At 40.2% G+C, this 22,314-nt stretch overlaps 1 protein-coding gene across 1 annotated transcript; it reads right to left on the bottom strand.

Annotated features, from left to right (window-relative positions):
• Window positions 1-2: 2 nt before the first annotated feature.
• On the bottom strand, window positions 3-12,398 carry MONOS_3430 (putative Glucose-repressible protein kinase; the record flags this gene model as incomplete). Its single annotated transcript, XM_067873433.1, has 3 exons — window positions 3-4,868; window positions 4,971-11,935; window positions 11,987-12,398. The coding sequence occupies 3 exons, from the start codon at window positions 12,396-12,398 to the stop codon at window positions 348-350; spliced, it is 11,898 nt and encodes a 3,965-aa protein (XP_067718955.1). The 3' UTR covers window positions 3-347.
• Between the last annotated feature and the right edge of the window lie 9,916 nt (window positions 12,399-22,314).

Genomic DNA, 22,314 nt, shown 5'->3' with positions numbered 1-22,314 from the left:
CATATGTTTTTTTGTTTGTATTTTAAAAAAATAGGAGTGAAGCCTTAAACAAATGGACGCAATCGCCGTTGTCCCACAGAAAAGCATAACGCAATTAATAATCAAATAAATAAAAATGAAAATAAATTTTAAATAAAATCAAATAAAATAAAATAAAAAAGCAAACGAAGAAGAAATGAAAAGAAAACCTTACCTCTTCAAATACCTTTTGTAATAATCAAGAAAAAACAAAATCTCAAAGTTAGAATTTCCGAAAATATTTCATTAGCATTAACAGAAAAAAACTCATAAAACAATAATTCTAATATCAAAACAATTCAGGATTTCGCTTTCTTTTCTAAACTGCATCATTTTCGTGTGACATTTTTTCCCGTGGGTTTCACTGGAACAGATGACACAGTCGCAAAATCTACAAAAGGTGGCGATGTGGGGTTAATTGACAGATAACGCTCATTTTTGGCAGATGAGGAAAATGAAGAAGATGAAGAAGATGATGAGGAGGAGGAGGAAGAAGAGGAAGAAGAAGAACTTGAAGGTTGAAGAGCAGGAGAATGCTTGAAAGTAATTCGAGAAGATATCAGAGGAGGCTGAGGAGAAGGAAGAGTAGAGGAAAATGAGGGAGGCATCTGATGAGGTGAGAAAGAGAGTGACATTGACCTCGTTTGTCTGCCCAAAACGTTGTGTGATGATTTCTTGGGGTTGTCCACAAGAAGTGATGATGTGGCTGGTGTGTGGTTGAAGGGAATAGCGCGAAGACTGATTGAGGAGTTTCTCAAAGAAGCAGTGGAAGAAGAAGAGGAAGAAGAAGAGGAAGAAGAAGAGGAAGAAGAAGAGGAAGAAGAAGAGTGCATGAAAGGTGAAACATTGGAGGATTTGTCAAAGCTGGAAGACTGCACAGTTTTTGACAGAGTGGTGAATGGTTGCTGTGATGAAGGTGGTGTGGAAGGTTTTACAGCTGTTAATCTTACAGATTGGGAGGAAAGATAAGGAGAAGAAGAGGAGGATGAGGAGGAAGAGGATGATGATGAAGTTGAAGAAAGGTTAGATGCATCAGTAAACTGGAAGAGAGGTGAAACTGTGGAGTATCTACGCTGAAGATACTGAGATCTGGTCACAGCAGCTGATTCTGATGAATCATACAAATTATTAGTTTGCCTGTTATCTTTACTTGTCATAGACTGATCTGCATCGATGCGATGCATCCGAGGCGGAGGTGGAGCAGGCGCTGTGTCAACTTCGAATGAAAGCTGTTCTGTTGCTTCGCTTCCGACCATCTCAGAAAGCGGAGGAGGCGGAGAAAACGGGCTGGGAGGAGACGTCTGGTCTTCATTTGACTGCTCTTGCTCGTTTGATTCAGAAGACGATGAAGAAGGATATCGTTTGGAGAAGGTTGGATCTTCTGAGGGAATGGTTGACTCGTCGTGTACAGCATCCTCCATCCTTCCTGTTGTCGCTGGTGAATTCAATCGCACTTGACTATCAGAAGACACAAGTGGATTTCTTCCTTGAGACGAATCACGAGAAAGTTGGCTGTTCAGAGCAGACGAGCCAGTCTTTGCAGAGTTGCTTGTGTTACCTTTGAGAGTGGATGCATCGGAAGTCTTAATAGGATATCCTTTGTATTTTTGTTGGGATGAACCAACAAGAGCATTTCCTGAATGAACTGAATGAGAAAACTTGTCTGAGTAATCTCCCTGATATATCGTCGTTGGGACAGCAGTGGCTGTCTCTGAGCGGAATCTCCTCTGAATATGTGCCAGTGACTCTGCATTGCTTGCAGATGATGGCACATGCAGCGATGTTGACTGCCCGAACTTTGGTGTTGTTGACAATGAAGACTGTGATTGTCCATTATTCCCTTCCTTCTGCAAGTGATGTCTCTGAAACTGCTGGTTCGTCAGAGGAAGTGGCGCAACTGGTGCAAATTGAGGGCGCATCCCAATCATCGGAGGACGCACTGCTGCTCTTTGAATGCCAAACAGAGGAATCGACTGCGACACAAGATTAGCTCTACCAGTTGCCTTTGAGAATGGATTGGACAGGAGAGGCACACCTGGTTCTCGTTGATTGCTATTCATTGGAGCAAACCACTTGCTGCTGGCGACAGGAGAGGCACGAGGAAGCGCAAAGGAATCTAACTGGGTGAAGAAGCGGAAATCGCTCAGCTCTTCTTCTTTGTCTCCGAATGATGCACATTCTTTCTCACCATCAATGCTACCAAATGTGTCAGATTCCGTGTCTTCATTCACTTCTTCTGTTGTCTCATCTGATTCTTCATCTTCCTCTTCCTCTTCTTCCTCGTCCTCATCTTCGTCCTCATCCTCATCTTCTTCGTCTTCTTCATCCTCGTCTTCACTCTCTTCATTCTGTGTGTTCCTCAGTCGAGATGGCTTCATAATCTCATGGCTTATCAAAGGCGCTGCGTCTCTTTGTTCTGTCAGCGCTCTTCTCCTCTCAAGTATTCCAGGCAGGTTGGTCATCTTAGACGGCTGCCTGACTGAAGCAATTATGTTTGAAAAGGGTGAATCAGAGCTGTCTTCATCAGGCAGAGGATGAGGAAACGAATTGCAGGGTGCGATTGTTGTTGAGCGCATGATCTTCTTTTGTGGTGCTGCTGTTATCGATGGGAAAGCAGAGCTGACTGAAGGAGAATGAGTCAGATTCGATTTGGCAGGAATGGAAGGAGCATTTGAGTCATTCTTCACTGTCTGTGATGATGAGACTGAAAGAGGAGATGGCCGGAACGGCTGCTTTTGCTTGTTTGCTTTGAGGCTGCTGACAAACTCAGAGTCTTCATTGCCTGTTTTGCTCTGCTCATTCTGCTGGGATGAGAGTGAAGAGTTTGAAGCAGTTGTCTTTGAGAGTGAAGATGGTGAGCGTGTTGATGAGAGCAAGTTGAGTGATTCGATGGTCGTTGATTTCTGCTCCGAAGGATTATTTCCTGAATCAGACGCTGAAGCAGAAGCAGAAGAGGTTGCAGAAGTAGAATCAAACGAATTGTTCAAAAAGAATGAGGCAGAGGAATTTGTGTGTTGATGCTTCCTTTTCGGGTTCCTGTGTGGCGTGATGGAAGATTCAGTGCCTGTTCTCTTCGGCAGGAATGAAAGCGATCGCTTCATCGCATCTGCCTTTGCATCTCCTGTTGCTTTGTCGTCTTTCATCCCCTTCAATTTCCCTTTGAATTTCGGATGTGCTTTGCCCTTCGCCTTCATCTGCCTCAGCGACTTCAGATTCGAATAAGAAGTTGATCTTTTCAGTGTTCCTTTCTCAATCGACTGAGAACGCTGACTCGTCCTTCTGACTGATCGGGTGGGTGATTTGGAAAGAGACAGCCTTCTTCTCTGCGCCTGCTTCTGTTTGAGTGACTCCTTCCCTGAACCAGATGTAGTGTCAGACGTGCTCTCATCTCCACTTCCACTCATAAGCCGTTTGAGCGGAGAGAAGATGATGTTCTTTGACTGCTTATTGTTGTTAGCCTTGGATGTGTTCTGTTGAGACGTTTGTGACTGTATCTGCTCCAATGCTGTTTTGCTCTGCTGATCAGGTGCCTTTGTTGTTGTCACTGCAGCCACAGCAGGTACACTTGGTGTGGATGTTGCATTAGCAACTCCATCTGCGATTGTCTTTGCAGTCGATGATGCCATCTTTTTTGGCGCAAATGGTGATGCTCGTAATGCTGTGCTGCTCTTCTGTTTATTCAGCGGCTGTCCGAATGAGAAGAGTGATTGAGCACGTTCGCGTGTGGGCTTTGGTGTAATGTTGTTCATATCGACAATCTCAAAGTGGCTGATGGAGGAGGACGGATCAGATGAGGAAGAGGAAGAAGCAGATGATGTTGATGAAAATGAAGGTGAGGGTGAACTCAAGTCCGGAGATGGCTGTTTGTCAGCTGTTGCTGACGACGCTGAATCAGGTTTCAAAGTTGACTTTTCAGAACCACTTGTTTCATTATTATCTTCATTTTGTTGTGCCTCGTTGTTCTGCCCAGAGAGTGGAGTAGCTGTATTTCCTGCTTCTTCAAATTCGAGTGGAGAAATAGCACGTGATGGCAGCTCTGGAAGAGGAGCGTCGTGCGTGCTGTGGATGGATGTGATGGATGTTGTTGTGGCTGATCGCTGGAGATCCTTCTTTGTTGTGTTCTGCTCAGCCAGTGGAGACTGCTTCAGGCGGTCGATGAAGAAGGATGACCTTGTTCTCTCTTTGTTGCTATTATTATTATTATTATTTGATGTTATTTTCAATGAAAATCTGTCGTCTTTCTTTTGAGTTGTTTGTGTGTTAGCTCCAGCAGCTGAGGTTGATCGTGAGCGAGTGATGATTCCTTTCGTTTCTATCCACAAGCTCTTCTTTCCCATCTTTGTTTCACTTTCACTTCTGGGTGGTGCTTCAACCTGGCTGGGAGGTGGAGATGGAGGTGGGGAAGAGGAAGGAGAAGGAGAAGGAGAAGGAGAAGGAGAAGGAGAAGGAGAGGGTGAAGGAAATGGTGAGACAGAAGAAGAAGAAGATTGCGATGACGATGAAGAAGCAATTGAATGCGACTTCTTCTTTGAAGCAGAGTCTGAAAAGGAATCTTTTATCTTTCCAGAAGCAAATCCGCTTTCATCCAGAAGAGGCGGAGGAGGAACAGGAGGCACTTTCTTTGCTGCCAAAGAGGGAAACGTGATGAAACGAGGAGAAGACGAATCAGAAGGTGGTGGTGGCAAAGAGGATGTTTTCCCACTCAACATGCTCAGCTCTTTTTTTGCCTTCTTTGCATTCAGACGTTGCTGTCTTTGCTGTTCTTTCTCTTCTTTCTTTCTTTGTGCTCTTTCTTTCTTTTTGTTCTCTCGTTCTATTCGTCTCATCTCTTTCTTTTGCTCTCTCTCCAACTGACTGAAAGATGGCAGCATTGACGATGGCGATGAAGAAGAAGAAGAAGAGGAAGAGGAAGAAGATGATGATGAAGATTTTGCAGATGATGAATATCCAACAGCAGCAGGAGAGAACTTGTCATAGCTGATTTCGAGTTTGATTGCCGAGAAAGGATTCGATCCCAATGTCTTTGCAGTCTCCTGTGAATGTCTGGCAGACGAAGGATAATGGCTGGAGGAGAACTGCATGTTCTGTTTGAGCACAGGAAGAGGTGAGTCTGGCTGAGTGGTGAGGAGAAGAGGAGGAGAAGGAGGAGAGCCAGATGAGTTGTCTGAGTCAAACAAAGGAGAAGTGTAGTTGGCAGAAGAGGCAGAAGACGCAGAGGAGCTGCTGGTGAATGAAGAGGATGATTGCACACTGCCAATGAATGTGGAGTGGAAGACATCTCCATTTGCTTGTTGATTTCCCTCTAAAAGAGCATAGTTCTGTTGTGTGTCTGTTGCAGAAGGCATCTCCACTATCTCTTCTGTTCCTGAAGCACCCACTTTATCTCCAGCTGCATTGGATGTCTCATTCATCTTGTCAGCCACTGTGTCTGGCTGGATGATCTCTGGAATGTCTGATGGCTGTTGTGATGCTCCCAAACTCTGTGGAGATGAGTCTTCCAGTGAAAGAGGAGAGAACAAGGGTGTTGGTGTGTTCTGCCTCTCCTTTTCGAGTTTCAGCTTTTCTGAATGTGACACAGGCGCTGCAATGGCAGAGTCGATGAATCCTTCTCCTCCTCCTCCTCCTCCTCCAATGCTGATATCTCCTTCTTCTCTTCCATCTCCTCTTTCTCTTCCACTTCCATCAATACAAACATCACCATTTGTGTATTCCGCTTTGCGAAGTGCAGGGCTGTCACGAACATGGTGATGATGCTCTCTTCGATGGATTCGCTTCTTCACTGTCGCTTTCTCTTCTGTTTGTTCAAACGAATCACTCTTCTTCTTCTTCACAACCTTTGAAATTCCATCTTTCTCCTCTCCTCCTTCCTCACCTTCCTCCTCTTCCTCCTCCTCTCCATCTTCACCCACTGCATCCACATTCTCATCCTTCTCTTTATTTCTCCGTGTTCTGTGATGATGATGATGATGATGCCTTCGATGATAATAGTGTTGCAATTGTGTCACTTGCTGTGGAGGTGTCAATGGCCCCTTCGAGTTGTGCTGAGTGAGCGATGGCAGATCGGTGAATGAAGGCGGATGCTCAATAGACAGCTCATCCTCACCCAAATCAGCTGGCTCTGGAAACGTCTGTGCTCTTTCCAGTCTCTCCAGTTCTGTGTCTGACAAGAGTGAGGTGCCTGCCTCTGCCTCCTTCATCGGAGGACCAAGAATGCTCTGTGTGAAGAGGTCTTTGTCCTTTGCACTGTAGAACTCTTGCAGAAGATTGCTCAGCCCAACAACAGTCATCGAGCGGTGGGGGCGGTGTGTGCGTGTGCTATTCACAGGCATTGGCTGTTGTTGTTGCTGTTGTTGTTGTTGATTAGAGAGAGGAGAGTATTGCGGAGGAAGAGAGGGATCTCTCGTTGAAGGAGAAGGAGAAAGAGGAGATGGATGATAGATAGACTGGCTGGATGAGCTGTCGGATGACTGCTTTTGTGATGAAGGAGAAGAAGGAGAAGAAGAAGGAGAGGAGGAAGAAGAAGTGCCAGAAGAAGAATGAGAAGGAGATGAGTTCTGCTGTGTTGACTTGCTCCTCTGCGAAGATTGTGTCTGATTTGCTTTTGATTTCAATGGGATTGAAGGAGAAGGCAGAACAGGGTCAAAACAAGATGCAGCAAAAGCTGTTGTTGTTTGTGTGCTTTTGGCGTATTCGAAGTCCCACCGATGGTCAGCAGAGAGAGGGACCATTCCGATTGCTCTGTCGAATGAGGTGGCAGAATAAGGCTCAATGATGTTGTCTGAGTCACCGCTGCTGTGCTGAGACTCAGAGGGAGAAGAACAAGAGAAAGGGGAAGACGTCTGGTTGAAGCGCGGGTGGAGGTTGTGGTGGCGATAGAGCGACTGTTTGAGCTGTGCCTCGATGTCACGAGGAGGAAGGCTTTCAGAGAAAGGGAAGAGGTTGTGCGTGGAGAGGGAGCGGAGGAGAGAGGAAGGAGAGGTCGGGAGCAAAGGATCGACAGGCACTTCGCTTTCGCCGCTGGAGGAAGAGGAATAAGAAGAGGAGTAGGAAGAGCCAGAGGTGGAGGAGCAGGAAGAACTGATGGAGGTGTAGGAGGAGAGGGTGTAGAGAGAAGAGGTGCGAGAGAAGGAGGGGGCATCTGAATGGTGGCTGGTCTCTTCAGAGAAAGAAGGAACGATGTGGAGGTGTTGGTCAGCATCCACAACTGCTTTGGCGGAGATGTCACATTCAGATGAGGGGGTATTGCTATTGCTGTTGCTATTGTTATCAGAAGAAGAAGCAGATGAAGAAGAAAGCTGAATATTTGCATCTTTTTCTATTGTCAATCCATTTCCTCCATTCTCTCCTTCTCTTTTGCCCTCCCTCTGCTTCTCCCTTGTTTGAGTGCTGATGAATGGCATGTCAGCCACATCTTCCACAATTGGGAGCAGTTGTTGTCTTGACTTGTCCTTCATCGTCTGCGAGCGATGGCGATTGCCATAGATTGAGGCTCTGAAGGAGACAGACTGGGAAGAAGGGGCAAAGGAAGAAGAAGAGGAGGAGGAAGAAGTGGAAGTGGAAGATAAAGAAGAAGAAGAAGAAGTATTAGATGACTTGGCAGAGATGGACGATGTGGAGGCAGTTGGGGAAGATGAGTGAGTGGACGATGAATTGGGGACATTTGTGTCTGTTTGTGGTTGTGTGGGGAGAAATGAGTCGAATTGAAGTGAAGAGTCATTCGAATTGTTATTCTGATGTGAATGAGAAGAAGAAGAAGATGATGATGATGATGGAATAATCTCAGATACACTTCTCTTTGCAGCATCTTTCACATTTCCTTCTTTTCCTTCCTTTCCTTCATTGATATTTCTTTGATTCTGCTGTGCTGCTGCAGATGAGTCTGATAGTTGAGCAGAAGATGAATTCAGATTGGGAGTGGAAGTGTGGAGTGGAGGAGACAATTGCAGCATCTGCCTCAGCTGATCCAGAGGAGGAAGTGCATATGACACCGTCTTTGCTCTTTTTCTCTCGCCCGGCAGAGAAAAGAGAAGAGGAGAAAAAGAAGAGTACTTCGAAGGGAAGTCGTTGGGGAGTGTCATTCCAGAAAGAGAAGGAGAGGGAGAAGGAGAAGCAAGCAGCTGTTGGAGGGAAGGGTCGTTCCAGTTCATGTTGGGGACAGGGGAAAGCTGGAGGGCAGAGGCGAATGCAGCAGAATTGCGGAGAGAGCGGGGAGAGAGGCAGGCTGTGCTGGCAGCAGTGGAAGAAGGGGAAGAGGTGGCTGAAGAGGCAGTGGAAGAGGCAGAGGAGACAGAAATGGTTGTCTCAGTGGTGGGAGAAGGGAGAGGAGTGTAAGCAGATGAGGAGGCAGAGGCAGAAGAGGTGTGCTGTGTGATGGTTAACTCATCTGCTCCGATGCTTCTGCTGCTTCTGCTATTTGTGTTTGTGTTGGCGTTGCTGATTGAGTGATGAATAGACAAACTTTTTTCTTTCGAATAGCTTTGCTCTGTTGAATTCTGTTCATTCTGCTTTTTCTTCTTCCCTTCCTGTTCCAACTGATCTTCCTGTTTGTTTTTGATACTCTGCTTGTTCTGATTGCTATTCTGCTCTTCCAATTCAACATTTGGCTGATTTTCTTGTTTGTTTGCTGTTTTGCTGCTTTCACTGTGTCGATGGCGATGATGGTGTGTTCCCGTGTCATCTTTCAGCTTCTTCTGTGATTTCGTCCTTTTCGCCCCAGTTTCAACTTCTTCTTTCTCTTTCTCTTCTTTTCTGCCTTCTTTGGCTGAATGCTCTTTTGCCCTTGTTTTCTTTCTCCTGTGGCTTCTTTCGTGTTCTTCCTGTCTTTCCCCTTTCCTTCTTGCCCTCTCCTTTCTCCTTCTTTCCTTCTCCTTCTCTCTTTCTCTCTCTTTCTCCATCTCCTTCGCATTCCTCCCTCCCTTCTGCTTCTGAAATGCAGGAATCGGAGGCAGAATCGCATTGTTCACTCTGACCGACCCTGTTCTCCGCGGAGGAAACGGCTGGGGTGTTCTGTCCAGCCCATTGAAAAGAGCATTCATCTGGTTCAGCTCCAGCAGATGCAGCTGCTTCTGCCTCTGATACTGCTTCAGATGATGCAGCGTGCTCACTCCATTCGGTGCAAATGCTGCATACGGCGACGCAATCAGTGCATTTGTCCTTCCCAGCACACTCAGATTCCTCCGATGGCGTGCCAACAGCAGCTGCCTTCTTCTCCACTCCTTCGTCGTCTGCTCAAACATCTCGTGCCCTCTCTTCAGCCTGGCCTCTTTGATGTCCTCTGACACATCCTCCGTCGCAATAGAAGACACTGGAAATCGTGTGTCTCTATTGTCAAAGTACTCTGTTGTCACCTCCTCGTTCTCAAATCCTGGCACAAACACAGGCTCACTCTCATAAAGCGTGTCCCAGTCGATGCCTGCAAAGAACGGGTGTGCTTTTATCTCGTCTCCTCCGCCGTGTGTGCCCAGCCTCTTCATCGGGTCCTTCTGCAGCAGCGCCGTGAGCAGGCTGACTGCTTCCTCAGATGTGTTCTCAGGAAGCAGGCTGAAGTCGAGCTCGTCGTGCAGAATGCGCTGGAACACCTCTTCTCGCGTGTATGCATTGAACGGCGTTGTTCCTGTGAGCATCTCAAAGAAGATGATGCCCACTGCCCACCAGTCCAGCGCAAATGTCATCGCTGCCTCGCCGCCTTGTATCAGCTCTGGGGCAATGTAGTCGGGTGTGCCTACAATGTGCACGCCATCGCTGTTGTACTTGTCTTCGGACAGATCGCTCTCCAACTCACTTTCGTCTTCAGCCACTTGCTCAGGTGTGCTCACTGGTTGTGACTGAATCTGAGTGTCGGTTGCTTCTTCTGCTGGTTTTGAGGGCGTATTCTGTGTGTTTTCAATTTCGGACGTATTGCTGCCTTCTGTTGAGGTTTTCCCGTCTGAAGAAGAACACTTTTCTTCCTCTGTTTTCTTTTCTCTGTCACTTTCAGGCGAGTTTTGTTCTGTCGCCCCTTCATTTTCTGCCAGGCATTTCGTTTTCACTGGCATCTCCTCCGTTTTGACTGGGCTTGGTGACGATGACTCAGGCACCATTAATATTGGTGCAGCATCTGGATTATTTGACAATAAATTCATGTTCTGTGATTCAGAAAAGGTATTATTTTGAGATGAAGCATCGAACGACTGAATGCAATGAGCAGACTGTGCTGCTGACATAGATGAGTTTTTATCAGACATCAATGCCACTTCAAGAAGAGAAGTAACATGGCCTGACTGAGAACACTCAAACAACTTTTTATCACCTGTGCCATCAGATGCTGTCTGCATAGACAAACCAGTTGATGGCCCTCTTCCTTGTTCACCATGAAGTGCAAATGGCTGCTGTGTTGATTGTCCCGTTGTCTGCTCTTTTCCACTCGCTGTTCTGTCTTTCCCTTCATCCAATGCCACAAATGGCTCCTCTGAGCATTCCGTCTCCAATGGCTGTGGTGGCTCTGATGTGTCACTTTGTGTGTCACTCAAAGAAGATTGGCTGCATGACTCGGACATCTGCAGAGAGGATGTAAACTGGCTGAGGCGCTTGTCCTGCCTCAAAGGGGATGGCAATGCAGAAGAAGAAGAAGAAGAGGGGGATAAAGAAAGAGGAGAAGGAGAAGGAGAAGAAGGAGATGAAGGCAGCTGTGTCGATGAGCACGAAGAGAGCGAAGAGAACTGAGAAGCGAAGTGTCCATCGCTCGGAGGAGAAAGAGAGAGGGCAGCTGATCCAGTGCGCTGATGGCGCGCCGACGGCTGAGTATTTCTTGCAGAGACAGGCGAAGGGGAGCGCGAGCGCGAGCGCGAATGACGTGCAGCAGAAGAGCCGGCGCTGCGTGTGGAGTGTGGAGTGTCCACCGCAGGCGAGTCGAAGGTGAACTCAACAAAGTTCGGGTGGTTGAGCGCGGCGATGGAAGACGAAAGCTTCCCGTTTGAAGAATTCATCGACTGCGAAACAGGCTGATGAGACATGTTTTTGATGGCCCACGCTCCGCTTCCGCTGGTCCCGCTGTTGATCGCACTGAAATGAGATGATTTTAGTGAAGAAGCAGCATTCGTTGAGGTTGAAGCCGAAGAAGAAGAAGAAGAAGCATTTGGCGACATTGGCCTGTAATCTGCTGGAGATGCAGAAAGAGTGGTGTTTGCGTCTGCTATCTTCACCAGCTCCGGAGGAGGAGACATCGAGCGCCTGCTGTCTGAATGAGGAGAGAGGGCGATTATTGCAGTGTGTGAGGTGCGGAGGGGAGAGGACTGAAGAGAAGACTCAGAGCAGAGCGGAAGAGAGGGAGGAGACATGAGTGGGGTGGAGGGAGGGGAGGTTGGAGGAAGGGGAGCAGTGGCAGCAGTCAGAGTGAGCGTGAGCGTAGGCGTCTGGAAGGTGTGTGACGCTTCAGTAACAGTAGCAGACGTGGAGGATGGAGTATATCCAGATGAGAGAGAAGAGGAAGGAGATGGCGATGATGACGGTGATGACGAAGATGATGTTGACGAAGCTGAAGAGGATGTTGAAGAAAATGGTGAGGACATTGGAGACTCGAAGGAAGATGAGACTGCTTGGCTTGCTGCTCCATTTGCTTGGTCTGAGGAATGAGAAGAGCAAGGCGAGAAAGACGGAGGAGGTGTGGGAGAAGCAGGAGCAGGCGAAGATGACGGTGAGATGAGATGCGGCTGAGAAGCTGCAGCAAATGAAGGCGAATGTGTTGGTGTGGGAGAGTGCAAATTAATGGCAGGAGAAGATGAGGCAGAATCATTTGTTTGCACAAACACAGCAGACTCTTGTGCCATCTTGCCACTCACACTGTTGGAAAATGATTCAGCAGTTGTCTTTGCGTCCATTCCTTGTCCTGCAGCGTTTGGGTGAGGAGAGCCGTTGTGCAATAAAAATTGCGCTGGATGATCTACTAAAGTGACGAATGAGTTGAAAGAAAGATTTTTGATAAAAGTCACACCTGAACATTCATTGTTTTCTTCTTGTGATTTTTCGTTGGTCTGATTGGAAATGCTATTCTCATTGCCATGGATGGAGAGACTTTGTTCGTACAATTTTGTTTCGTTGTTTGGCTCATTAATTCCCTTGTAAGTGTGTGTTGCTTCATTCTGAAGCTCTGATTCAAAATTTGTTTTTTGATCCATCATTTCCAAAAAAGCTGGAGTAGAAAGTCCAAAATCAGTAAGACGAAGGTGCCCATCTTCTCCAATTAATAGATTGTCTGGCTTAAGATCACAATGGATAACATTATGCTTGTGCAAAAAGTCAACAGCAAGTACAATCTCTCCAAGATATTGGCATGCAACTGATTCATCAAAGCATCCAAAGGATGCTAAAAGTGAATAAAGATCTCCACCTGGCTGAAATTCCATCACGAGATAAAAATTACCTTTTGTTTGAAAGGAGCATGCAAGTCTAACAATGTAATCAGCTTGCTCCATTGATAATTTTGCCAAAATTTCATATTCCAACAACAATCTCTTTTGAACTTTTGCCTCTGTGATGCTCGAACGTTTTAACACTTTCATTGCATACAACTGCTTACTCTTGCTTTTTAATTTTCTTGAAGGTCTCACAAGCAAAATTCGTCCATAAGCCCCAGCAGTAATCGGCTTTAAAATCTCAAAATCCGCAAGGGTGAAAATAGGTAATACAGATTCTTGTTTGATATTTTGGTGCTGTGCTTCGACCTTAGCATTTTGCCGAGATGTTGATAAACTCTCATTTTGCTTTGGTTCATTTTCAAATTCCCAATGTTGATCATTATCTTTGGATTGGCTCATACTTGATAATTGTTGTCGAGAGAGCTTGATTTATATAACAGCTAATCTCTCTCGGCAACAAAAATTTTATAAATATGATAACTGTGGGTTATGATTTGGGTTTCAATGATCATTTTCAGATTTATAATTTCAAAAATTTTTGTATGGATATTTCAGTTGTTTCTCTGAAGAAATCAAGTCTTGAATGTTTTACCCCTAATATATTATTTAAGTTGATAATTTGTATTTTTGATGAATATCGCTATTTTTACAAAATAAAAATATTTCAATGATGCTATCAAATGAAATTCCTGTAAAGATATATTCGTCAAATTATTCGTTATCTCACGTTGTGAAAAGTTTGTATTTTTTAATTATTGAAATTCAATATTTAGAATTAAAGAGTGTGCCCAGAAACTTCATGATAGTTCTGAAATGCAATTAAAGGATGCATTAAAGGAATTACGAGTATATGTTTTTGAAGCGGATCGTCGAAATGTTATTTTGTTTATGAACGAAGATATTCTTTCAGAAATCTTGCATATTTTGCTTTCAATTCCAAACTTCGAATTGCAGATGCTGTCTTATGATATCTTAAATTATGTTACATCATATGTCTCAATATATGGGGATGAGAAAGACCAACAATCATTATCTGATTCTTTAAGAGAGTCACAAATTTTTCAACATCTTGTTTCCATTATTTCACGTCTTTCAGATGGTCATATGAACAACATTTTAATAACCTCTATTATTTCTACTTCGTCCGTTTGTACTCCAATTAAGAAAGATGTTCTTCAAGTTATTTCTGGATTTTTGCTGAACACTTTGGAGCATCCTGATCTTGTTGGAAATCAAATAATTCTTATATCTATTATTTATCAGTTTTTATGTCTTTCAAAAAATACATTAAATAATTTCAACCTTTGCAGCGAACAAATTTATGATCATCTTATTCCATTTATCGAGCAAAGTGATCCAATTATTACAGAATTGATATTGGAATGCCTTATCAGTTTTGTGTATCAATCATTCGATGCTATTTCAGACCTTAGCATCAATCAGCCTCTTCTCTTGAAGTTGGCATCAATAATGGGCAAATGGATCAGCACGTCATCCGACGAGAAAGATTTTGAAACTTCTAAACCTTTATATGGTAAAAGGCTTGAATCATGTGTTCATTGTTTATCCAAAAGGCAACCTTGTTTTAAGGATAAAGCGCAAAATACATCAATCATCAGAAAGTCGTGTGAGAGCTTGACTTCTGAAATTCAAATTCCTTCATCGATGATGAGAATACATCAGTTATTGAAGCAAAAGTATTCAGGAGCAGATAAACATATGGGATCTGCCTTTCGCTTGATGAGCAAACTTTTCAGTTCTGTAACTTCAGTTCACGTTGAAAAGATGTTAAAAACACCTATGCTCTTTCAAAACATGATATTTTTAATTAAACCACAACCTCAAAACCAGACTGCAAGAAATTGCACTGAATTGCCAAAGAAAGAGCAGACATCGAAGGCAACGCATGCAGCAAGCAAAAAAAGCTCAAGAGATTTGTCGAATATCAAAATAAGAGCGAAAGCCTCTCGACTTCCAGTGAAGCTGCTTTCTTCGAAACAATCACGTACTAAAATTGAATCATTAAAAAAAGAAGAAAATTCAACATTTTTTAAAGAAGCAACAAAATGCTTCGGAAGAAGAAGAGCAATCGCCTTTAATTGTATTTCTGCAAGCAAGATGAATAATAAGATATTTAGATCAAATTCATCTTTGTCTTGTGATTGGCAGAGGTTAATTATTCGCATTCAAAAACAATGCATTGAGAAATGCACAGTTTCACAGAAAAAAATTGTTATTAATATGGATATCATTGGAAGTTTGACTGCATTCGTCTTCGCTACAACAACAGAAGATACGATTCTAGAAGCTTTTTATATATTTGGAGATGTTGCGAGAAGCTCATTTATGAAGCACAATAAATATTCAATGGATATGAAAGGATATAGGCAATTCATAATCGAACATTTTGAGAATAGTGGTTTATTTGATTTGACAAATAGTTTTCAATACATCAATCACCATTTCATTCAAGTGCAGGCTTTGACTATCAATAAAATATTTGAATTGTGACGGAGACTGCAAATGTTATTCCTCGTTTTGTAGTCAACAAATTTATTGATTAAAATGGAATTTGAAGAATTTCAAAAAAATCATTTTTACATCAGTTGTTATATTCCCCTGAAAAATATAGTCAGTGACAAAACCCGAGACAATTGGAACAGGTTATTTCCAAAAAGATATCAACAAGATATAATATAAAAACTGCTATGTTTTTTTGTTGAGAATGAATTATCCGTAAAGATAAAATGATTTCAAATGGAGAAACTCAAAAATCCGAAACGATGCGATTGTAATATTGATAGATAATAAAAAGAATTGCGAAAAGAATAATAAGAAGATTTAATAAGAAGTGACAAGTTTGCTTCACTGTGAACAAATGCATTCTTCTTATTAAAAGTTCTGAACCGAAATCAAATATTGATCCCCAAGCACTTTCTCGAGTGAATTTTCTTTTCCTTTTTTCTCCGGTGAACAGTGCATTTTCGGAAGTATTTTCTGATTGTGCTTCACGTTCTTCTTCTGTTTCAGATAATTTTCATATAGCTTCATCACATACAATTGTTTTCTTTTCATGTTTATGAGTTTCAACTCTTTCTGTATCTTCTGGAATTGAAGGACTTTTGTCCGTTATGTTTGATGATTCGTTTTCACAATATTCAGAAATGTTGCGTTTCAATGAAGAATTTGCAGTTAGACTTTTTATCTTTTTATCTAATTGAATGGTGAAGTTTTCAAAAAAAAAAAAAAAATCATCCCCTGTCATAAATTTCATGCTGAAGCTGTTTGCATGTGAAGAATCGTTTGATGATTTTTCAACCATCGAAGAGGCTTCAGTGTTCTGCGGAAGACACTGATAAACGGCAGAAGGGTCAAATGGATGAATTCCACATGCTGCAAATGATTTTCTAACAATTTTCGGGCAAAGAGAATCGATGACTTCGTCAGAAACAGCTGGAATTAATGCTTTTAGGTAGGAAGATATAGAGGAATCTGAATGAACTTGAAATGATCTTTTCAAGCAATTCTTGAAATGCGCAAACACAAATCTGTCCAAGGGCTGAGTCATGTGAGTAGAATGTGAAGGAAGAATAAGATTAAGAATAAAATGTTTTCTGCACTAAGATATTATCTGAAAACAAAGGTGAGAAGAATGGCCATCGAGATTAATTAAAGCATGAGTAGATGTTCCATGCAGCTCGATTCTTTTCTCATTAATTTTGTGAAATAATATTTCTATCATTATCTTTTCAAAATCGTTCATTCTCATCCATCCAGTTCCATTAGCTAAACAATTAATTCAGCGGTATTTTAATTCTTTAAGATCCTCGGAAAGAGTGTGGGACGGCCACAACATGATCGGATCCAATGATGAACTGTCATCAAATTTAGTGAAAAACAATGTTGCATTTTTGCGTCTTTGCGACTCAGGAAGAAGAGTGCATTGTGTTTCTTTTGAAACGACTATTTTTTATTCTGATTGTTTCATTAATACTCCTGTTTCATCCATATTGATGATCAAATCCGAAGAAATTTGATAAACATCAATAACGTTCTTGAATAAAGAGAACCTTGTTCTCATATTTTTAATAGTTGAAGAAAGAAGTCGATGAAGATTAATTTATGTTTGTTAAATCAGTTTCAACAATCCGCTTTTATTTATAAACCTGCGAGCCCATTTTGTATTAATTTTGTGGCATTCCAAAGATGGAACGCTTTTCTTATTTTTTTTTCATTATAACGTTTTCTGCCTATCAAAAAATACAAAGTTAAAAAATCATTATCAATATTTATCACGCGAATTTTATTATATCCGAAACTGTTAATTTGTTGGAAGAAGATATTTGAGCTATTGTGCAGTCTTCAATTTCCTCGATTTCTTCTTTGTTAAACAATCCTGGACGTCCAATATGATGCGGATCTCTTCCTGCTTTTATTGAAGCAATGTGTCGGAAAACTAATGAATGTGAAGTGATATTTTCTTTTTCTTAATCAGAAGGTCTGACTTCATCTTATTTTTATTGAGAATCAACTTTTTCGGACTGTGTTGATTATCTGCGGAATTCTGCGGAGGCCTTTATTGGTGACAACTTTTTGGATGGAAAAGAAGATGAAATTTGTACTTTTTTTATTCGATTAATGGAAATATGATCAACAAAATTTTTAATGTCTATCAACAGGAGATGAGCAAGATATTAAAAACCTAACAAAAAATATTACCAAAGTTTGTCTGATTGATTTTTTTACAATTTGTTTGGAAATAGAATTCACATTTGAAATATGGGGCAAAATATTTCACTTCAAGCATTTTCATTGAAAAATTATGCACTTTTCATTGACTTTTTGTGATAAAGAGTTTTGAAAAAAATGGGTTTATTTTTTGAAATATATGTGAGGTCACAAAACATTTTGTCATTTCATCAATGATGTTTGTTTACAGAAATGAAAATCAAATTTATTTTGAAATCTGACAACGTTTTATTATGTAATAAGTTAAACAATTTTTTCATGTTTTGTGCATTAAAAGCTTGAAAGTTCATATTTTCCCCCATATGAATTTGATACAGAAATGTCCCAGGTTTTGTAACGGACTATATTGAACGAAAACAACTTTATATTTCCTTTTCATATCAGATTTATTAAATGAAACAAAATGTTAAAAAACTTAAAAACAAATCCATATATGAAATTGTTTGTTTCATTTTTCCTTCACAATTCACTAATTTGATGTGTCACTTATATTCAACACATGAGTTAATGTGAATTAGAAATTTATTGCGATTTATTTCAAAACAATAAATAAATTTAGGTACCCTTATTTTCTGCATTTACCAAAGTCAGATCATTCGAATAAAAAATGTTTATTCACATTTCATCCATTAAAAAAAGTCTCGTCAAATAATTTATTATGGCTAACAGTTGTTTATCAAATAACATTTAATGCAGTAAGGTGGATTCATAATGTTTTTAATACCAAATTTATTATGTTGTTTTCTTTTATTTTCCTTTGTTTTCTTCTATGTTTTTCCCCACTTTTTTCAGACTATATGCTTGAAAAAATGAGTTTTCGGGTTGTCATTATTCTTGATAATTGTTTGATGAAGAAAATAATGTTGCAAAGACTCGAAAAAGAACAAAAGATCAATTTGAATTTCTTTGTTTCTTTGTAAATTGAGACAAAAGTTTTATCGAATAAAAAATCCATTTAATAATATTGCTTAACAAAAAACCTAAAACAAAAGAAAGAGAAAGAAAGAGAAAGAGAGGAAGAGAGGAAGAGAGAAAAGAAAAAGAAAAATATTCTTCAAATGTTTGATTGACAAATGGAAAAATGAGGGAGTTAAAAAAAAAAAAAAACGAAATTAAATAACATGTAATTTTGAGTAAAAATATATAATGAGTTTTATTTTCTTAAACATTCACAAAATAATCAGAAATATCTAATGATAAAACACAATAATATTTTTGACGGAGAAAATCAATTATTTCATGAAAACTTATGATAATATCTTCGCATCCTTCTTCTTCCATCTTTTCAAACACTTTCCTTTTCATTACCTTTCTTTTCACTTCTTCCAATTCATCATCCTTCTCTTCTTTCAATCTTTCCGAAACATTCTTAAAGAATTGTAAGCATTTATATACCTTCTTTTCATTCAACGTTGGCCGCTGCAATTCCTCTAAAATTGCATCAACTGCTCCTCCTTTCATCAAGTAATCAACATTCACATATTTGTTAAACGATGCTGTTTGAATGCAATATATGCATTCCTCGTTTATTTCTCTGTAATAGTCCTTCGATATTCGATATATCTGAACAATGCACCCAATGAGAACAGCATGTTCTTCATTCCAAAATTTGCAATATAAAAGATAACTCAGAAATGTTTTGAGCCAGCTCATCAAAATAACCTCTTCTTTCGTTTCTTTTTCTCTTTCCTCTTCTTTCTCTCTCTTCCAATCCACATATTTCATCAGCTCTTCCAATTCTCTTGCTGCCTCTTTTGCGAAATGTAGTTCATTCAAAAAAGCTTCTTTCAAACCCCAATTGCTGAATAATCTTTCCATCAAAAACTTCCAAGCAGACAAATAAGCAAGATGCGTCAGATTGTTGCGTTCTTGTTGATATTGGATGATTTCTTTGATCTCGTTCAAATACAGTTCTTCTGTCATTTTCTAATTTATAAAAATAAATTTATAAATAAATAAACATTTTTATTTAAAAGACAAAAGAAAAAAAGAAAAGAAAAGAAAAAACCCTCCAATAACATTAAAAGGGAAATAAAAATGCTCATACGGAAAACGAGCTTATGCAACTCAACGCGAGCAAAGCCATTTCCACTTCCTTCTGAACTTCTTTGTTATCCTCTTTATTCAACGCTACTTTCAAAAGATAAGTTACACAGATTGGAAACAATTTTGAAATAAGCTGGTCAATAAGCAAAAGATAGCATTCGCAGAGTTCAATCAGTAGCATTTCTTTCTTTTCTTTCTTTTTCTTTTTTTCTTTTATAATCATTTTTTCAAATCTTTTGTTCAACAAAGAAAAGTCATAACTGTGATTCCACACTTTTTTCAGCGCTTTGCAATATCCTATGTGCTTCATCAGCAAAATGGCATTCTCCATTGTCAATTTCTTTTTTTCAATCAATTTGTTCATTTTATTGAACATTCTTGTTGTGAAAACTGATTCAAATTCATCTTTATTCATTTTATCAATAATTTCATTCATTTCTTCTATTTTCTTACTCTGTTCATCTTCATTGCAATGCCCCAGAACAGTAAACAATTCTTCAATAAATTTATTTATGATGGAAAGCGCTGAACACTCAAAAAATAAAAAAATGAACAAACTTGAAAACTTATCTTCAAAAGACGGCTCCTGAATATCACCATTGGATTTGTCTTCATCATACATTTCCATTCTGTTTGTTATGTGCGATGATCAATTTGCAGCAAAATTTCAAATGAAAAACAGAAAAACAAACAGAAAAACAAACATTGTTGATTATTTTTCAAAATGAAAGGATCTTGGTTTCAACGCAAATGCTTTTTCTTTACAAAATTAGCGAAAATATAGAATTTCCAACGAGTTCTGCAATCTTGGTTTGGAATCTACAGAAATATCGATCTTTTGTTTCTGTTTGATCAAACCAACAGAATTTCATTTCGAAGGATTAGATTACAGTTTTTGATTTAAAACACTGCTTGAAGCAGGCTTCTCCTCCTTCGTGCAATGATTTTAATTTCAATGCTAAAATGGAATTTTGCTTGTGAGAAGAGAGAAACGGTTCGGAGCAATTCTTGAGGAGAAAATAGTTTCTTGCATTTTTTAATTTCCGATTCCCTGAATGGAAAAGTTTGTGCAATATAACGATTTATTTTTTTGTGTGTGTTCATTGATATATTTCAAGTGTGTTTTTTAAGCTGATCATTGATGTCTGTTCAAAGTTGCTGGAAGAACTGTTGATGACTTAAGAACCAAAAAGCTAAAAAGAAATGAGCAGGCAAAAAGCAACGACTGATTGCGAGAAAAGAAAGTGATGAAAATGATTGTGAATCGAAAAAAGGACACATCAAAATTGTTTAGCGTGAGAAAAACAAATAAAAAAGATATGTGAATCCCAACTTTAATGACAAGGATGCCGTGATGCATGGTTGATGGAACATAACAAAGCAGTGAACCCTTTTTCTTTTGAGATTTGTCAAATACCTTGGATTACGAAAATCATCTGATTTCACCCGACTGAACAATTTGACGAGGAAGCTTGAGAAAACAAACCATTTTCCAAAGAAACACCTCTCCATAAGGATGGCCTGGATTGATAGTTGAATAAAAATGCTTTTCTCGCTCCGATATTGCCTTCACTGAGCACATTTCTACTCTTTGCTATGCATTGTTGCTACTGAGATGAATCCTGAAATAGCAGCCATTCAAAATAACACCTGCTGCAAGAGAAATTAATTTGAACGATCTTGTTCTTCTGCTGAAAACGCTGGTGGAAGGAAGCCTTTAATTTATTGTTGAAATTCAACATTCTTTTCTTCTATTTCTTCTTCTTTGATTTCAACCTTTAAGTTTTCTCGGTTATTTCCACTTTAAACAAACCAGCCAAATCAAATTTCTTCCCTTCTTCTACTTCTTCCACTTCTTCTTCGCCTTCTTCGCCTTCTTTACCTTCCTCTTCTCAACTTTCCAACCAAGTTACTCCAAATTCCAATCTTTTCTTCCAGGGATCGATATACCCCAACAATCATATTAACAACAACTACAACAACAACAACTACTACTACTACTTCTATTCCATCATCATCATCATCATCATCATCATCTTCTTCTTCTCTTTCTTTTTCTTCTTTTTCCTCTTCCTCTTCCTCCTAAATTTTCTAGTTCTTCTTTTCTTCTTCAACACCTTCTTTGATGAACAACTAAAATAATGTTGATTTTTTCATTTCATTCAACTTCCTTCGAATTCAGCGTCAAACCTTGTCTTTCGCTCCCATTCAGAAGCGCAAAAGGATTGTCTATTCAATCACAGAATATCAGCTGAAATCAAATGAAAACGGAAGCGATTCTTCATTTTGAGCGAAGAAAAGCCGATCGGCTTGAGCGCAACAAAAAAGAAGATTGATTTCCCCCTTTTCATTTTGAGGTTGATGGAATCGCAGATACAAACAGAAAGAGCGTTGAAGCTATTGTTTCATGAAATAGATGGATTCCAAAATAACCACTGGCAGATTTCGGGATGCTATGTAATTTGAACAGGGTGTGGAGGATGAAAAGAGGAGGAAAAGAGAAGGAAAAGCGAAAAAGCGAAAATTCGTATTTGAAGGGGAATTGTGTGAGATTCCAGCACTTATCGGCACAGGCGAGTTGGAATGGAACAGCTGAGGAAATGGATGTCTTTGAAGAATATCTGCTGATATGATAGAAGAAAATGCTCTTTGAAGAGACAAAAGCAATGAATGTTTTATTCTCTTGAGCATAGTTTGTATTGGATGAAGAAGTCGAATAAGATGACGAAGTTTTGAAGAAACATTTAATTTGAATCAATGCTGTGATACTTGAAATACAGGTTGTGGCATTTACGCCAGTTGAAAAGAGGATGAAAGCACATGGATTTAACAATGATATGGAAAATATACGAATATAAATAGAAGAAATAATTGTGGAAGTTATTAAAAAATCAGAAAAACAACATCATTTCTGTTGGTTTTTGTGAAAGTTGCGCTGAAGGTGAGAGTCTTGGTGGGAGCAAAAGTGGAGCTGAGGAGGGAAACGAAGCCGTTGATGGAATATTCGATGGAGGCAGATGGGGTCTGTTGAGACTTCCCACAGGCATCAGCATCACTTCCACCATTTGCAACGATTTTGTCCTGGTTGATGGTTGAAAGCCAATTGCTG

The sequence above is a fragment of the Monocercomonoides exilis genome, assembly GCF_001643675.1.
Source record: "Monocercomonoides exilis strain PA203 chromosome Unknown scaffold68-255432, whole genome shotgun sequence".
NCBI classification, from domain to species: Eukaryota; Preaxostyla; order Oxymonadida; family Polymastigidae; genus Monocercomonoides; species Monocercomonoides exilis.
The sequence above is the reverse complement of the archived record's forward strand: the minus strand, read 5'-3'. Positions and strand labels throughout refer to the sequence as shown.